This window comes from Tiliqua scincoides, chromosome 4, assembly GCF_035046505.1.
Source record: "Tiliqua scincoides isolate rTilSci1 chromosome 4, rTilSci1.hap2, whole genome shotgun sequence".
In the NCBI taxonomy this organism is placed as follows: domain Eukaryota; kingdom Metazoa; phylum Chordata; class Lepidosauria; order Squamata; family Scincidae; genus Tiliqua; species Tiliqua scincoides.
In genome coordinates this window covers 116,476,480-116,493,520 of record NC_089824.1, presented here as the reverse complement: position 1 = coordinate 116,493,520, position 17,041 = coordinate 116,476,480, and the positions used below count along the sequence as shown (strand labels likewise).

The following is a 17,041-nucleotide window of genomic DNA, read 5'->3' as shown; positions in this document are numbered from 1 at the left end:
GGTGGCCTAGCAGGAGGTAAGTAAAGACATTTTTTGCTTGTGTCTCTCTGGCCGAATGGTCCTCCCCTCCAAGATAGCATGTAGTGTGTGCTCAGTTGGCCCAGCTGCATGCTACAGACCAGCAGAGGATAGGACTGGGCTATGAATGTTACATACATCTTCACCACTTGAGGGACAATAGGATTAGACACACAGCTATTGCATATGCAGGTAACAAGCACAGAAGGGAATGGGACTGTGGCAGCAAGTTACCCCCTCCCCCCCTTGACCTACATGTGTTCACTTGATGGTCTGAATGGTCCCTAATGCACAGTCAGGGATCTGGCACAAAGCAGGATCCCTTACAGATCTTATTCTATACAAATAAATCCATCAGAACAGTTGAGTGGATGCGTACAAGTGAGGGTGGGTGCTTGCTATTGTAATCCTTCCATGTGCACATGCCATAGTGCAGAAGTTGTCTGAATGGTGCTAGTAGTACCTGGACTGTGCACAATAACAGAGTAATAACTGCACACTTCTTATGTGGAAAGTTCTTAAGAAGAAGGTCACATCAGAAAGGATTTCCTACACATGTGTCTTCTCACCATTAGGAGGCAGGGGATGCTGCAGAAAAGCAGTCAATTTTGACCCTGAGTGAAGCAAACCTCAGATTAATAAGAAATTGTCTCCAACAATTTTTGGAGAAGTGACAGCATGGTTTGACTCATCCACCAAACTGAAACTGTAAAAGTCTAATGTTTTGGAAACCAGAGGCAAACTAACAAGAAGCATTATACAAGAAGCAACCCAGAAGCACTGCCAATGCTCTCCCCCCTCCCTGGCTGTGCTGTTAGAAGGCATTTTGCCTCAGAGGCATTTCCCCAGAAGACTTTGCTTCAGAAGATTTGTTATCAAGGGAAATCTTCCATAGAGGCAGTTATCAAAAGTAGCATCATTTATTATGTGAAATCAGGTTTTCAATTTAAAGCTGACAGTGCATTTTAAAGTTGGCTAGTTTTTGCATGAACTGTTTAGTATGCATGTTCAATGAATTATAAACTGGTGTGTGAAACATTTATGATGCTCATCATTTTTTTTTTTGGTTCGTAATTAATTAATCAATCCTTAACACCCTTATTACGGCCTGCTGAATTGGATTCCCTCTAATCTGTTTGCAGCCTTCTCAAAACTTGTTCCAGCAAAACTGTTATTTATTTTTCAAAATACACTGAATATACTGCATATTTTAATCTAGATTTTGGAGAGCCCTAAAGCAGCCTATAAAATTTAAAAACATAAGAAAAACAATATAAAACAAATTGTATAACACAACATATATACAAGCCAAAACAAAATCAATATAAATAAATTTTATTATTTAAGCAATATTACGTTGATTGGTACTGGTGCCCTCTGTATCCGGCCTCTCTGGTTGCACACAAGCTGTTATATTTTCCTGTTTTTATCATGGGAAAGAGGAAACTGGGAGAATGAAAGCCTGTTTACAAAAATATATGGCATTGCTTGTGCATGCGCTTTTGAAAGTTGAGCAAGCTCATCTTGATGGACCTTTGGATCAATGTAAACAATAGGAGTGGGAGCAGGGGAGGTCTAGCCTTTCCCCCTGCCTTTCCCTGTTGTCAATTCACACACACACACACACACACACACACACACACTCCAGCTAATATTAGTCAAGGAGGGGAAAACATACCAGCACTCATATTTGGCCTGTAAGTTTTCCCTTCCTGGTGACTAACAACTTCAGGGGGCAATCAGGATCAGGAAAATGGTTAGACATCCCTCCTTCCCCAGCACTATGGCCCATAGCCCTCCACTACTGTGCCACTCCCTACTGCTGTTTTTAGCAAGAGAAAAAGACATTAAGAGATCTATTCACAGACGTTCCATGTCACATCTAGTTTGACCCAAAGTAGCTACTGGCAAAGACATAGCACACAGGGCAAAGCAAGTTGGATACACTGAACTGACATGACTTACTGCAGCAAGGTTCAGCACTCTGTGTGTGTGTGTGTGTGTGTGTGTGTGTGTGTGTGTGTGTGTGTGAGAGAGAGAGAGAGAGAGAGAGAGAGATCATTTTCCCCTTTAAAGGCAGGAAAGTTCTAAATGCAACAAATATCAATAGCACAATCCTATACATATTTAGTCAGAAGTAAGTCCCATTATATTCAGTGGGTTCATTCTCAGAAAAGTGTGTATAGGATTGCACTTCAATAAATAACACTGAATTAACTGAATGATAATTATCAATATACTGTATAGATCACACAATCTTTTTAATATGATTTCCAAACAATACAGCAACCATCATCTATAGCTATAAAAACTAATTCCCAGGAATCCTTCACTCTCACAAGTCCATGGAATGGAACCCAAGATAAGGCCTGTAGTAGACTGGGATCTTGTGGTTCCAGTTCCACTTGCGAGGAAGGCCCAGACCATTTTGAGCTTCCGAATCACTAAACCTCAGTCAGGAGAACTGTCCTCCTCTCCTTTCTTGTGTGTGTGTGTGTGTGTGTGTGGAGGGAGAGAGAGAAAGAGAGAGAGAGAGAGAACTTTTCCCCCTTTAAATGCAGAAGTGTCTAATGCCTTCTTGGCTCAATTTCCTAACACCATGTGTCCTTTCCACACTTCAGATGTACAGTCCCCCAGATCAAAGAGCATCCATCCATCACCACATTCAATTTAAGTTTCTAACATATCCAGAGCATGATTCCCACACAGTGTCACTGATGGGCTGAGATGTGCCTTGACAAATTAAGCTGCCCCACAGATACATCCATCACTGTATACTTTTTGGAGTGGGGAGACTTCATTGCAGCATTGATCTCCACTTTCTGTGCAAATATATGAGCAATGACTTCATCTCAAGAGAAGGCATAACAACATACCAGCACTCCATACCATGGGATATAGCCGATGGTGTCACTGACAAGAAAGACGGAATCCCAGAAGCGTTATCATTATCCATAAAACATAGTTCTATCCCTGAGCTCCAAATGCCTGGGCAAAGGGGAGGAATGAACAAGTGCTGGCACCAGGTATTGGGGGGCCCTGGGGCAAAATCCTGCACTGGACTACCCATGGCACTCCAACCCACCCCCTGATGGCACATTAGGCCATGGCCAGCCTAGTAATGAGGCAAACTGTAGTGTCAGAAGCAAGTTGACCAGAGCAGCAAACTGATGAGTACCCTGCCTTCTGCTCCTACCCAGTGCTTGCCTCCGGCCCACTGTCCATGGAACCACTTCAGCCAGGCTTCATTCCTCTGAGAGGGAAAAGGACTGAGGCCATGGCAGCCCACGTCTTCCTCCACAGCCGCTACTGTGAGTGATTACAGTGGCAAGAGCTGCAAGCAGAGCGGCAGAGTGATCTTGTTGATTGCTCGGTTTCACAAGCACTTGAACAGGCTCCCTCAGCTCCATCTCCTTCTCTTTTTGCCCCCTCAGTAAGAAGTCCAGGTAGATGAGAAAGAGAAGAAGGTGTGTCTCCCATGCATCCTTCCTCTTACCTGAAGTTCCAGTGCTACCTCCACCTGTCTGGGAAAAAAAACACACCAGGATGAGCAGAACATTCTATTCTGCTTGGGGTACCCTTGGCAAACTCTACCCACCTGTCTCTTTCAAACAGGATCAGTAAGCGTAAGAGGGAGGTGGTGGCAATGCTCTACTTGACTGATCGCTGATGGCATCCGTGGAATGAGAGGCATCATATCCTGTATTTGCACAATGGCTGGCTGCTTGTTGTTCTAGGAGCTTACTGAAAAAGTATCAATGGATGTTAGGGTGCAGCAAAATCTGCCTCCAATTTTAATCCACACAAACAAAATCTGTGCCACAACTATTAGACATTGAGAAGCAGCCTAATTGCCTTGAATTCCCCAGCAAGCTGAAAGCTAGCAGACCTCTAAAATTATAACCACCACCTTGTTTTATCAAACAAAAAAGACTTTGTGTAGAAGCTGAATTTACATGCGAGAGAATGAACACAGAAGGCCAGTTAGATGTTAAGGAAAATGAAAAGCTAGAACCAATTCTTTGCTAAACATTGCTGGCTCATATCTATGAGTTGGACAACCAACTTGTCTTACCCAAGGCAGCTCCTCTAACCTAAACAGCTGGGATCCAGCCTTTCAGCTAATAACATGATAAAAGCTCTATAAACTGCATTGATTTCAGGTGTCAGATGGGTTTATAAATCTGTAATAGACACCTGTTTAGCTGGTCAGATATCACTGAATAGCTTTTTTCTAGTCCCAACCCCGTAGGGAGCTCCATTACTGAAAGTATTCTATTCTGTGTTCCCTGGAGGGATACTGTGTAAATGTTCACCCCAAATCACTGTGGGAAAATGTTCTCCATTCTCTTGGCCTTTTTTTGGTCATAAACTAGAGGGAGAAGGGGGCTTATGGGATTTACTCAACACCACCTCAAGTTCTGCCATCTCAAAAGAGAAAGAGAGAGAGAGAGAGAGAGAGAGAGAGAGAGAGAGAGAGAGAGAGAGAGAGCTCCAGCCCAGCACCCTTCTGGCTTAACTTCAGTCACCAAGTAGCCTTCTCATCAATAAGTTTTCCATAGTATCCTCCTTTCTCGTTGTCTTCCCTGCCCTTATATATCCCAAGTTACACTCCATACAAGGCATTATAATATCTCTCATACATTAGCCTGGCGGTTTTCAAACTCTCCTGGAGTTTGAAACCAGCAGTAAGTCCTTGCAGGGGTGGGGGGAGGCAGTGGGGGTGGGATGAAGGCAGCGATGCAATCCCCAGGATCGTGCTGCTCAGGGGGGCTGCAGGGACTGGGGTGCACTCACCAGTCCCTGCAATAGCGTCATGGGGGTTTGGGGAGCCCTGCACAAGCCTCTGCAGGGCTCCCCAGGTCAGCAGCAGTGATAGTGAGCAACTGCACTCTGCCTCCGCAAAATTGGAAGTGGAGTGCGATCGCTCCACTTTCACTGCAGCTGACCTGGGGAGCCCTGCAGAGGTTCACGCAGGGCTCCCGGGACGCTGCAGGAGGCTGTGGTAAGTGCAGCCAAGCCCCTGCAGCCCCCTGAGTGGCGTGATCCTAGGGATTGCACTGCTGCCTCCTCCCTGCCTCCTGGCTGCCCTTGCCCCTTAAGGGCAAAGAGGCCAGCGCCTTCAGGCTGGGGAGTCATGACTGGAGTCAGCCCCAGTCTGAAAACCTCTGCATTAGCCCTTTCCGTTCTTCCACTTGCATCAGGGGTCGAAGACAGATGTAATAGAAACATAACTCACATCACCTCCTTTAGTCTGGAAGTGAGTCTGGTTTCCTCCCACATTGCAAATGAAATGACAGACCTGTATACAAGCAAATCAAATGTTGGCTTCTATGTCCTTCTTGCTCTTCCTCCCATTCTTCACATGAGTTATTCCCTAATTTTTGCACCTTTCAGTTATAGGTTTCAGGATGCCCTTCTTCTCTAACAATTAGGTAAATCATGTCATGTATCTTCCAACATATTGGCTAGAAACAGTGAACCTAGCATATCCAAAATGCTACAAAGATCTGCGTATTTGAGATCAGTAGACACTTCAGCCTCAGTGTCTCTTCAACTGCACATTAACAAGCTTCAGAACAAACTGCAACAAAAATTCAAAAACAGTGGCTCAACTGAAATGACACACAGCCATTCAGCAGTTTATTGGCTGGTCTTCTCACACCACAAGAGTGCTGCTGTAACAGGACAGCATGAGGGATGGTGAGTAGGACTTCAGATGTACACAGTAGGAAGATAACACATGAATTTCAGAAAGATAAAGTAGCCATAATACTCATTACAGTTTAAGAAGGTCTAGAGTCTAAGAAAATCCAGGTGTTATTGCACAAGTGAGATTACAAATGATTTCCTATCTGTTGAAGAGAACAGTGAAATCACATTGACGTATTTCTCGAAAGCAATTGAATTCTGCCACTCAGGGCATTTTGTCTCTCATCTAAAAGAAAAACCTGAATACCATCAATGATAAAAAGTAAATTCTCTGACAAAGACATAGTTATTAACAGTGATAAACTCTTTTGAAGGCTTCTGTTTCTAGGCCAAAGCAGATAAATACACCTGAGAGAAATTTTGTCCTATGCTTTTGGACTTGTCACATTCTTTTTATTACTGCTGATGGTAAAAACATACAGGTCAGATATCCTTGATCTTTTTCTGTCCAAATGTAAAAACTGTCTTGTTGATAACGTCAAAAAAAATGATGGAATAATCACTGATGATGAATTCATCAAAGAATTGCATGATGTTCCTTAAATTTTTGGTGAGCTTGGAAACACAAGCGCCACAGCACACTTTAAGTGTATTCCTTTGGGTTTTTGTCACACATGAGACATTTGTTAATGTTAGGATAAAAAATGTGGAATGGTTCAGCAATGTGGTTCCCACCTATAATACCGCTTGGAAAGGACCACTCTGTGGAAAAAGTTTGTGACAGTAAAAATGAAGCACCTTCAGAAATTCTTGCATGCTTTTTGGAAGAATGTAGGTTTTCAAGCCACAGGCAATGGCATCAGCCTCTACACAGCGCATGAAGAGGAATGTTCCTGCCTTGGCTGTGCAGGAGGGATCAGTGACAGCTGGTAGTATTGATGAACTAATATGTGACCATGAAGAATGTGACAAAAGGCTAATTCCTCACACACAGCATGCTGCCAAGAGCTACCAGCATTAGATAATACAGAGTCTGGATACAGATGTTGCAATCGTAGGTATCTGCTTAAAGTAACAACAATCAATTTATCCTTTTCACTATACAGCCATTGTGAAAAATGAGTATTCACTATAAGCATCATCAGTGCCACATTGTTGATTTGCAAATTGTTCCTTCTGCTCTTGGACAAAAGGTACACTCCTATGTTATTGGATTCCACACTCATGGAGAAGTGAGTGTCTTTGTGAGAAGTGATTTTATTATTGTCTTCTATGGGAAAGAAAAAAGAAAAGTATTTGCTGTGGCATCCAAAAAGTGAAGCATTCCTTGATTATTTCATTATTTCATTATTTCATTGGTCCTGGGAAAGTTCTAGTGCTTGAGAAATAGTGAATAGTTATATTCACTATTGAATAGTGAATTCACTATTATGGAATTCACTATAGTGAATTCACTTATATTGAATAGTGCTTTATTCTAGTGCTTGAGAAATTTGTCAGCCGTCTCTTCTATATGGTCAGACGGGGCTGTCAATGATGTCAAGTATCACCTGCGCTGCCTGAGAAGAAGATTCCACCAGTGCATAATGCTCTACACAGACACAGCAAAAGAACAAATTACCAGGCTGCTACAATAAGGCGCTCTCTGGTTAACATGATGAGTGCTCCTTTTCTAGTTGGCCATGGCTGGCACTTAGAGGAAAATACATTTACCAGCACAAGATAGCTTACTGCAGGGAGTCTACTATATCTACAAACAGACAAAATATCAAGTAGGGAATGTGGCTTTCCTGTCATGCTGCTGCTGAGCTGCCCTACACAGACTGCTGTAAATGTGAGAAATGCAGTGCCAAAGATAAAAAGAAGATAATTTTGTAACACACTGCGAGGACACGTCGGATGAAAGCGAATAGAATTTGGGAAAAGGACATTTAAAATAGATTGTCCTTTGAACAGAATTATTGAAATATTAACAATTAAATATGTTGGTAGGATACTGCGGTGATTGTTCATGGCAATATTTTAAAATAACTTTATCAAGTCTTACTTGGTTGCAAATTCAAACAAACCTTTCCCTGAGTCATTAATACATCATCTGTGAAACTATTGTGCATTGCATTTTGGTATGGGCAAGCACTATGTGTGCTGTTTCCTGAGAATGCACAAACCAACACATTTCCTCTTGTATATTTTCCACATGGAAAATATACAAGTCATTGCTATTTTTAAATGTAAAATGTAAAATTTTATTATTATTATTATTATTATTATTATTATTATTATTATTATTATTATTATTATTATTATTATTATTAACAGTATTTATATATCGCTTTTCAACTAAAAGTTCACAAAGCGGTTTACAGAGAAAAATCAAATAACTAAATGGCTCCCTGTCCCAAAAGGGCTCACAATCTAAAAAGATGCAAATGAATACCAGCAGACAGCCACTAGAACAGACAGTGCTGGGGTGAGGTGGGCCAGTTACTCTCCCCCTGCTAAAAAACGGAGCACCCACTTGAAAAAGTGCCTCTTACCCAATTAGCAGGGGTAAATTTAAATGTAAATGTACCCTGTTAACTGGACAGGGAGGTACCTTCTAAAGCGGTGGCTCTCTTGAACAAGAATAGAAAATAGAAATCCAAAGATCATGGTGCAAACCAGCAGTGATTATCTCAGTTGTGATTCATACACTGGGTGCAGTCCCAAAAAATGTTTGAACTACATTTAAAACATCTGAACATTGACAATTTACTACCGGTCACATTAAAAAACTACCGTACTTGGTTTGACACACATTCGTAAATATATTATGATGTCCTAGGCCCCTGGGTGGGGCCTGACTAGTAATTAAAACCAAGTCCAGCTAAAGAACTGGCAGCTGTGATATGAGAAATAATAATAATAATAATGTAAGGTCAGTGAATTTTTATGTAATATTTATAATAATATTATAGTCTGGGATAATTCAGTAAAGTCCCAGCCTCAGGCTGTGAGGTTCCTTGCTGAAGACTCAGGTAGCAGCAGTGAACTGCCAGCTGGTCACACTGTGAAAACTGAGGGCGGTGGGGAGGAGGCTGTAAGCAGGTTTGGCCGCTCTGAGGGGGAGAGACTCAAGGTCAAGGCTGACCTCCCTGCTGCTGTCCTACCCAATCTTGTACCTTTGCCTCTGTTACAATCAGTTCTGCCTTTGTTGAGGTTTCCTAAATAACACTGCTGGCCATTAAAGTCAGCTATCCAAATGCTGAGCTCACTAGAACAGTGCAAAAGACAGCTCAGCTCTTCAGCTGGCTTAAAGAAAACAAGAATGTCAGAAGGATTTGGCTTGCTAGATAAAAGACAAAGCCAATTTCCTTGCAGCCTCAGCTCCTTTGCAAAGCAAGTACAAAAACTGTTAAGTGGGAACTGTTAAGCTCATATTCAAGAAATAAATCACCCTTCTTTTGAGTTTTATTTGTTGTTGTTATGGTTTTTAGTATGTAAACCTTGCAGGACCACAGACAATTGTGAGAAAACCACTAGACTCAGGAGTGCTAAGATCCAGTCAATGATGGCTATGATAATCTGGGAGAAGTCTTTGCTCAGTGACAGCACGCAGGCTTTGCATTCCAAAGGTTCCAGGTTGAACCCTCTTATTAAAAGGATAAAAGGATAGAAATGAGCAAGCCTAGAAAGAAAGATCCATACTGCTGTCAGTTGGAGTAGACCGAACAACCCATGTTCTGACTCGATATAAAAAATGTAGCTTCATATGTGACATCTTTTCAGTAAGAGCAATGAGGCTGGTGCTGTCAGCACCCATTGCTCCAGAGTTTAGGCTGACCTAATTCACCCCCCCCACACCATCATAAAGAGGAGTAAGGTCAGTGATGATTCCTCCCTCCATCTGGAAAGAAACAGGAAATAAAACTACCTCCATATGTGGCTCTTATTCCCCTTTTGCTTTTCTGGTGAAAATACAATGAAACACCAGCAAACAGGAAGGTGGTTTCCAGCTCAGCCACGCTCTGCTACAGTTCCCTTAATCCAGTGATCCCAGTGGGATCAACCACCTTGCCTTTTCTTTACCCTTTTACGCTTGAAACAGCTGGATTGGAGGAAGAGTGCCAGGGGCAGAAGCCAGTGTGCTGGAATAATGAGAACAAGCCAGGCAGTGAGGCTGTGCTCTCTTGCCCAAGCCTCTGTGCATTTCACTTCTCTGTGCACACATCCAAGGGAGCATTCTCACTCTGTCGCTTCTCCCTCTCCTCTCTCTTCCATTCCCCCTCCCTCCTTTTCCACCAGCTCTTCTTTTCATGAGCCGCAGAGCTCAGAAGCCAGGCTCAGCAGCATGTTAGTGAGGCTGTTCTAGACAGATCACTCTGGTCAGCCTGGCTACTCTTCAAGCTTTCCGATGCACCAAGAGGTCGCAGTCTCTGTCACTCAGGGCCTCAACGAACCGTGCCAATCCAGCACTGGTCAAACCCAAGCAGCCTCTGCTGTGCGGACAGCAAAGAGACAGGTAAGAACTGGGCGTTTGCCATTATGACAGGAATGCTGCCTAGCATGGCCTTTGTGACGGGCTACAGGCCTCTCAGTCCTCCGATCCAACAAAATCTCCTCAGTGGTGGCCTTTTGGGTTTTAGCCTATCCTCATTTTCTGTGGGGCACAGCAAACTTGAATGGGGTGAGTAGAGAGGGGAGGTGCAACTGTCAACCCATATTAGCATCTCTCTAGTGTTTTCCACTCAATATGTTAGTTAATGGATCTGTAGCCTCTCCGGAGGACTGAAGGCAGGAAGAGAGGTTTATTTCCTACCATTCACCTCCAAATCTTCTCACCCTCTTCCTCAGAGCTGAGAGCACAACCCAGAATTATTCTGCCTCTTGTGGAAGTATTTGTTGTCATGAGATTAACCCTCGGCTTTTCGAGAAATAAGAGGGCTAGATTACCCCTGCTTGTAATGACACTGGTGATGAGCTCTATGTGTCACAGACGCAAGGCCGCATTTCCTGTATTTAGCAGCTTCATTCATATTTTGCATGAAGAGTTGCTTGCTATTTGTGTCTTTTTGGTTGGCATTCAACTTGTCACTCCACTGTGGTAAACAGCAGTGATTAGCAGCTTCATATGCTTGGCTTACAAAAAATAGTTTAATTGGAATAGATAGTGAGTGGGCTCTAGAAAGTGGATGTTTAGTGAGGGACAGGGAGAAAGCTTGCAGACAACAAAAGGAAAGTAAGAAGAGATGAAAAGGTACCAGCTACAGTGTCCAACAAGCTTCTTCTTTCTTAAGATCCTTGATTGACTGACCCACATGGCAGGTGCTCCCAAATTCCATGCCTGCCTCATACCTAGAGTTGCTAACTTTTCCATTAGGGCTTATGTGTCTTTCACACCTGCAAGAACAAATAGACATTCAGCAAGTGAAGCTTGTTGTTTCGCTTTCGTTTGCATGCTTCCCCTTCTGAATTTGACTTTTCATGGAGCTATTAAAGGCAGGGGGAAGAGCTGGAGTGGCCCTGCTCAGTCCCTCACTCAAGACTTCTGCAGTTTGTTTGATTGTTAAATCAATTATGCTTCTCGATAAAAAGTCAGTTGGTGCACCTGACCAAGAAATGGAACTCAGGGCAGGACTATACAGATGAAGGGGTGGAGCTATGCAAATGAAGGCTTGATTAATTCTCCATTCCTCCCATTTTCCTAGAATAGTGTTTCCCAAACTGTGGGTTGCAACTCACCCGTAGGTTAAGACTTGATTGTTGGTGGGCCATGAAACTGACAAGCTGATTACTAACAAGGAAAATGTACTGAGCCCTATGGAAAGTGAAACTGAGCTGCAGGCCTACGTTTACTCACAAGTTGGCAGACGTGCCTCAGACCACTTCAAAGAGCATGCCAAAGGATACATAATACGTTAACTTTTTTATTAGAGAATGTTTCAGTTTCATGAGCAGAAAACAACTGGGTAGCAAATATAAGATCCCAGAACACGGCTATGTACAGTGAGAGAGTATTGTCAGTCATAAACAGAGCATTCAAGTCTGGTATGTAGGTCTGTTACAGGGGGTAAGTTGGAAGTCCATAAGTCATTATATTCAAGGCTAGAGTAAGATGTGCTCACTCCCGCCTTGCACATGGCCAGCAGTGCCAGGCCAGGCTTCTTCTGCGGAGGGCAGCCTCTGGTCGCAGGTCCTGGATCTAGGGGGTCCTCCGTGGGTGGCGTCCACGGTTGTTGTCGGCGTGTCTGGCTTCTGGGTGGGTTGTTCATGCATTGCAATAGTGAGGCACAAATCAGCACCAATCTGATGAAAGCAGCCCCCCCCAAAACACTCAAGAAGGAAGCCCCCCCTCCAAGATGACAAGGAAAATGTATTGAGCTCTATGGAAAGCAAAATGGAGCCATACATCTGTATTTACTCCTGAGTAGGCAAACATATCTCAGTTCCTATCAAGGGCCAGGTGAAAGGGAACACAAAGTCATCAAAATGGTCCCAGTTTAAAGAACATGGAGTTCAACAAATGCTCCAGGAAGTGTCCCATCCATCATAGTAAAAAGGATAAAAACAGAGATTTGAGCAACTGGTAAGGTGAAACACTTTTTTTTTTTTTTAGTCTTGTAAAGCTAGGTGGGTCCCAACAGGGAACCATTTTAAAAAGTGGGTCCTGGTGCTAAAAAGTTTGGGAACCAATGTCTTAGATAAATTAAACAGGTAATAAATGTTTCCTTGGGTGTTGCTTTGGGTGAACATCTATCTCTGCCACACAAAAAAACAAGCGTCATTGAAAGCCCAATCCTAAATAGTGTGTGCTGGCTCACTACCGGCATACAGTATGTATGCCTAGTGTATGTATGTATTCACTAGCCTAGTGCTGGGCTAGTGAAGGTGGAAAGCCGGTGCTCTACTCCTTGGCTGTCACCTGAACCGCCGGGTGGGGGAGAGGTAGGTGGGAACATGGGGGGAGGAGGGGAAGAGGCATTCCAGGGTGGGGGGAGGTGGGGAGGAAGCGTTCTGGGGTGGGGAGAGGTGGGGGAGGTAGGGGAGAGGGCTGGGAGGAGGTGTGATCAGGGAAGGGAGCGGGGTGGGAGGAGGGTGGTACCAGTGGAGCTCAGCTCCACCAGAGCCTGAGCTTCGTGTCAGGCCCAGCGGCCCAACACTGAGCTCTCCAATTCTGCGGCAGTTCCAGAGCTGCCATAGAATTGAGTGATGCCTTTGTGGGGCTACTTCCTTTACTTGGAGAAAGGGGATGAATGTCCCCTTCTCCTGAGGAAGCGGCAGTGGCTTCCCAGGGTGCACTGGGTTCCCCGGCAGCTGTTTTTGCTGCTGCTGCAGCCCCGTGCTCTGGCAGCTTAGGACTGGGCTGTTACTCATGAAAAACAGCAGTATGTACTGCAGGAACAAATCGTGGGGGGCAGGATCATGAATTTGTTTGGTCTGTCCAAATCCCTTTCCTACCCATAATCCATGATGGTCAAACATACCTTGGCTTAATTTGGGCTCAGCAAACCAAGCAAAGCTGTGTCCCCTTCCAAATACCAGAAAATAAGTCAAGTTTTCTTTTTGCACAACCAGTTCAGGAACCTATTTCACTACTAATGCTGTCATCAGGAGTATGGTAGGGTCCAAACACCTCCCCCAAACCCTTCCCCATCTCTTACCTGGCAGTAATGGGAAGAGAGTGGTGGTGGTGGTGGTGATGATGACAGAGACCTCCTCCCTCCCTCCTGATGCCTAGAGTACTGCCATGGCAGTGTTCTAAACCAGCATGTCAAACATAAGAATGGAGGGGGGGCAGATGCAGCCCGTGGAAGCTTTTTATTTGGCTCTCGGGATTGCCCAGCACCACCATCAGCTGCTCTCAGCTGCTGAGCTGTGCTGAAGTGTCACTGTTGAAAGGGCAAGCCCAGTTATCATCTCCAATATCTTGGAAATATGATTTGCATATTTTCCCTTCTGTCATTTGCAGCTAATGAGTTCACTTCCTGTTTAATGACATCACTTCTGGCCCTCAGCAGGCATCATGAATGCTATCTGGCCCATTGTATGAAATATGTTTGACACCCCTGTTCTGGACACCAGGGAAATGTAGCTGTATAAGGTGCCATGGGTCAGCTGCCTTGGAAACTACATGATCCCCAGGACTGGCCCATTCATGAGGCCAACTAACCTGATGACGTGGCGCAGATCTGAGCAGAACAGAGCAGCCCGGAGCTGTGCTGCACTACCCGGGAACAGGGTTAGGATTCCACATAACTGCCAGGTCCTGGTTCCGCCTCCCACTCCCCACCCACCTGCCCGTCCCTAGGATCACCTGTTCCCCATCCTCCCCCCTCCCTAGAACACCTCCCTCCCTGCCCTCCCCACACCCTCACAGACTCCCTTGCTGCTGCCACTGCAGAAGCTGGATCTGGCCTCCGTGGGCTCGCACACCTCTGTGCACTGGCACAGCTTACTCCCTTGGAGGTGCAGACAGCTTTACAGCACGTTTGCGACCCTCCCGGGCTGGCGCAAGGAACTTAGGAATGGATTGTACCCTAAGGCGGTCACCGCAGGCAGTAGACTGGAGAGGGGAAACAACCTCTGTCTTCCTTCTTGCCCCCACTGTTCCTCCTTCTCCTTCCACTACCTGGAAAGGAAAAGGAAGAAGGTGACAGAAAAGAAGAATAAATGTGGAGGGGAGGGGAATAGTGAACTAGAACATTGGTTCCCAAAAACCTTCAGGGGAGTTGGGAACCTTGTAAGTCTTTGAGGGGGCAGTGGCGACGGCACTGCAGCAATCATGCTGCTGATGTGAAGAAGGAACTTTTTAATTTTCCTGAGGGTAGTGCCAGCCATTTGGATGCCCCTCTCTGCAGGTTTCCCCACTGCTCAGAAAGGCTCTTATGTCTGATCATGATCTACTTCTGATTTCTGATCACGAACCCGGAAGTGGGTCGCAATCAGAGATAAGAGCCTTTCTGAGCGGCAAGGAGGCCCGCAGAGGGGGCTATGAGCCTCCCGCACCCTCCAGATGACGAGTGCTACTGCCAGGTAGAAAGTCTCTTCATTGCATGGCAGTATTATTGCTGCAGTGCCATCACAACAATCATTTCGTGGCCTCTCCCCTTAAGGGGGAAGCATTGGAGAATGAGAGGAGCAGAGGTGGGAATATCATCAGGTAAGTGGGGCACCATTTGGCATGCTGCCTCAAGATCCAATCCTATCCAACTTTCCAGCACCGGTGCAGCTGCAATGCAGCCTGGAGGTAAGGGGGGGACGGGACACAAATGTTCCCATACCTTGAGGAAGCCTCTGTGACTGCCTTCCCACCACAGGATGCAGTGCACACCCCATTGGCATGGCTGCACTGGCACTGGAAAGTTGGATAGGATTGGGCCCTCAGGTGTCAGGAAGGCTTGAGCTGGCCCTTCCTGTCCCAGTGCTCCTTTGCCTGGGACATAGCATCCCAGACAGAAGAAGCAACTGGCACATGTTGTTCTCAAGATGCTTGATATACAGAGCATGGATTCAAGCACCAGGGAAACATCATTTTCAAGGTTCTGTGGAGCCTGTGATGCTGACAGCATTTTAAGTATCAGGTAGGGAGGTAAGCCTTGCACAAAGGCTTCTGGCAGTATCCCTGCCCCCTACTCTGGTAAGCTGCAGCCGCTAGGTAAGTGGGAAAGGAAGGGGGCAGCTATGGCAGCAGGGAGTGGCAGCTCAAGCTTTTTACTGTCTTTGACTTTTGCATAGCTTGTATAAACCTCAAGGGGAATGTAAGTAAATTTGTAAGTTCATCAACATGTGCCTCCTTATTCTAAAATTTTACACCGACTGACTGTAAGCTGTAGAATAATTTACCCCATTTTATGATGCCATTATGCTGTGTGTTTCTCTGCCTGTGCTAACTAATGAAGTGGAGTGGGGGCTGGGAAACACACACAACACAATCACACTAGGATATGGGATAGGACAATATCCTATCAGTGACAGTAACAAAAAATCCCATTCCATTATTTCCATCTGAAAAGGACTGTGGCTTGTAGGCTTCCTGTATGTTAGGGGTTTGACAGTTTTGTTCTTCTGCTATACAGGCCCCAATTTAAGATCTTTTGGATGTTTCACAACAAGCTCCCTTTTTCTCCCAAGGAGGCTGCATTTAAGACACTGATCTATTGACAGCAGCAACAACAAAGCTGAAAGCTGCAGGGAGAGGCCAATATTGTGCTGAGCATGTCAACATCAGGCTAAGTCTTTACCCTGCAGCTTGCTGTTTCGCTCACACCCTGTCAGTTCCAAACATACACATCAATTCACCTGTCCCCATGAAGTCTTTTGCCACCCTCCCTGAATGGGGCATCCCTGAAAAGCAGTTATCAAAGTGAAATCCACTTACTTTAAAAAAAAAAAAAAGATTCAATTTTTAGCCTTTCAATTTGCCATCCATCTGCATTATTTCTATTTCCTGGGTTTGAGATAGGCTAGCAAAGGCAGAAAACAAAAGATCCTGATTTTGCTCCCCATTGAAACTGAGCAAGGCATCTCTGAACATATGAGCAGAGAAACTAGGAAACCATTTTATAGCTGGGAAGATCTGTTCTGCTGCTGTATATAGATCACAAGGCTCAGAACTCAGGCATCACATCAAGAGACACTTTTACAATGAAAGGATTTAAAGGGGCTGCTGCCGCCCAGGAATGCAACACTGCATAGGATACTCTGCTATCCTTATAACCCTTGAATCCGCAACTCAAGGGATGTAGCTCATCTCTAATTTAATGAAACTGCCTTGCTACTCAGATCATAGCCCAGTCATGAGGCATATGCCCCTGGTCAGCAAGTAATTTTTAGAGAGGGGCACTTTAAAGAGAAAGTCATAGATGATTGGTCAAGGCCCCTATTTAGCCCCTTCTCCCTAGTGGCCTGCTGTCAAGTTTTCCAAAGAAATTCAGGCCTTATCCTCAGGCCATCTCCTATGCACAATTTCCAGAAAGCCCCAGTGAAGACAATGGAACTTACTTCTGAGAACACAAGCATAGGATTGTGCTCTCAATCCTTTTCACCTCACTTTCATACAGCAAAATGGGGCAATGGGATGGGCATGTGGAATCATATTTGCTCCATCTTCCTGTGTGATCTTCCTTTATGATCTTCCTGGACGTGCCTGGAGACGTCCCTGAAATTGCCTCCATCAGCCAGAGCTGGGCAATGCTGTACAGGTTGAATCCCCCCCATGCCTCTTAGTAACCCCCATTGTTTTTAGTAACAAGACCTGCAGGACTGTGTGTTTAAGCCCTGGCAGCTGGGGCCTCCAGCTGCAGAGCCCTACCATACACTTCTATGTCTAAAGGGTTGATCTTTGGCACTGCTCCTCAAAGACCAATGATATCAAAAGTGCATGCCTAGAAAA

At 44.9% G+C, this 17,041-nt stretch overlaps 1 protein-coding gene across 1 annotated transcript in view; it reads left to right on the top strand.

Annotated features, from left to right (window-relative positions):
• Positions 1-10,063: 10,063 nt before the first annotated feature.
• Positions 10,064-17,041, top strand: part of RGS8 (regulator of G protein signaling 8) — a 46,182-nt gene continuing 39,204 nt past the window's right edge. The window contains exon 1 of the mRNA XM_066624253.1: positions 10,064-10,171. Within this exon, the coding sequence (XP_066480350.1) occupies positions 10,064-10,171 (108 nt within the window). The remainder of the gene's footprint in view (positions 10,172-17,041) is intronic.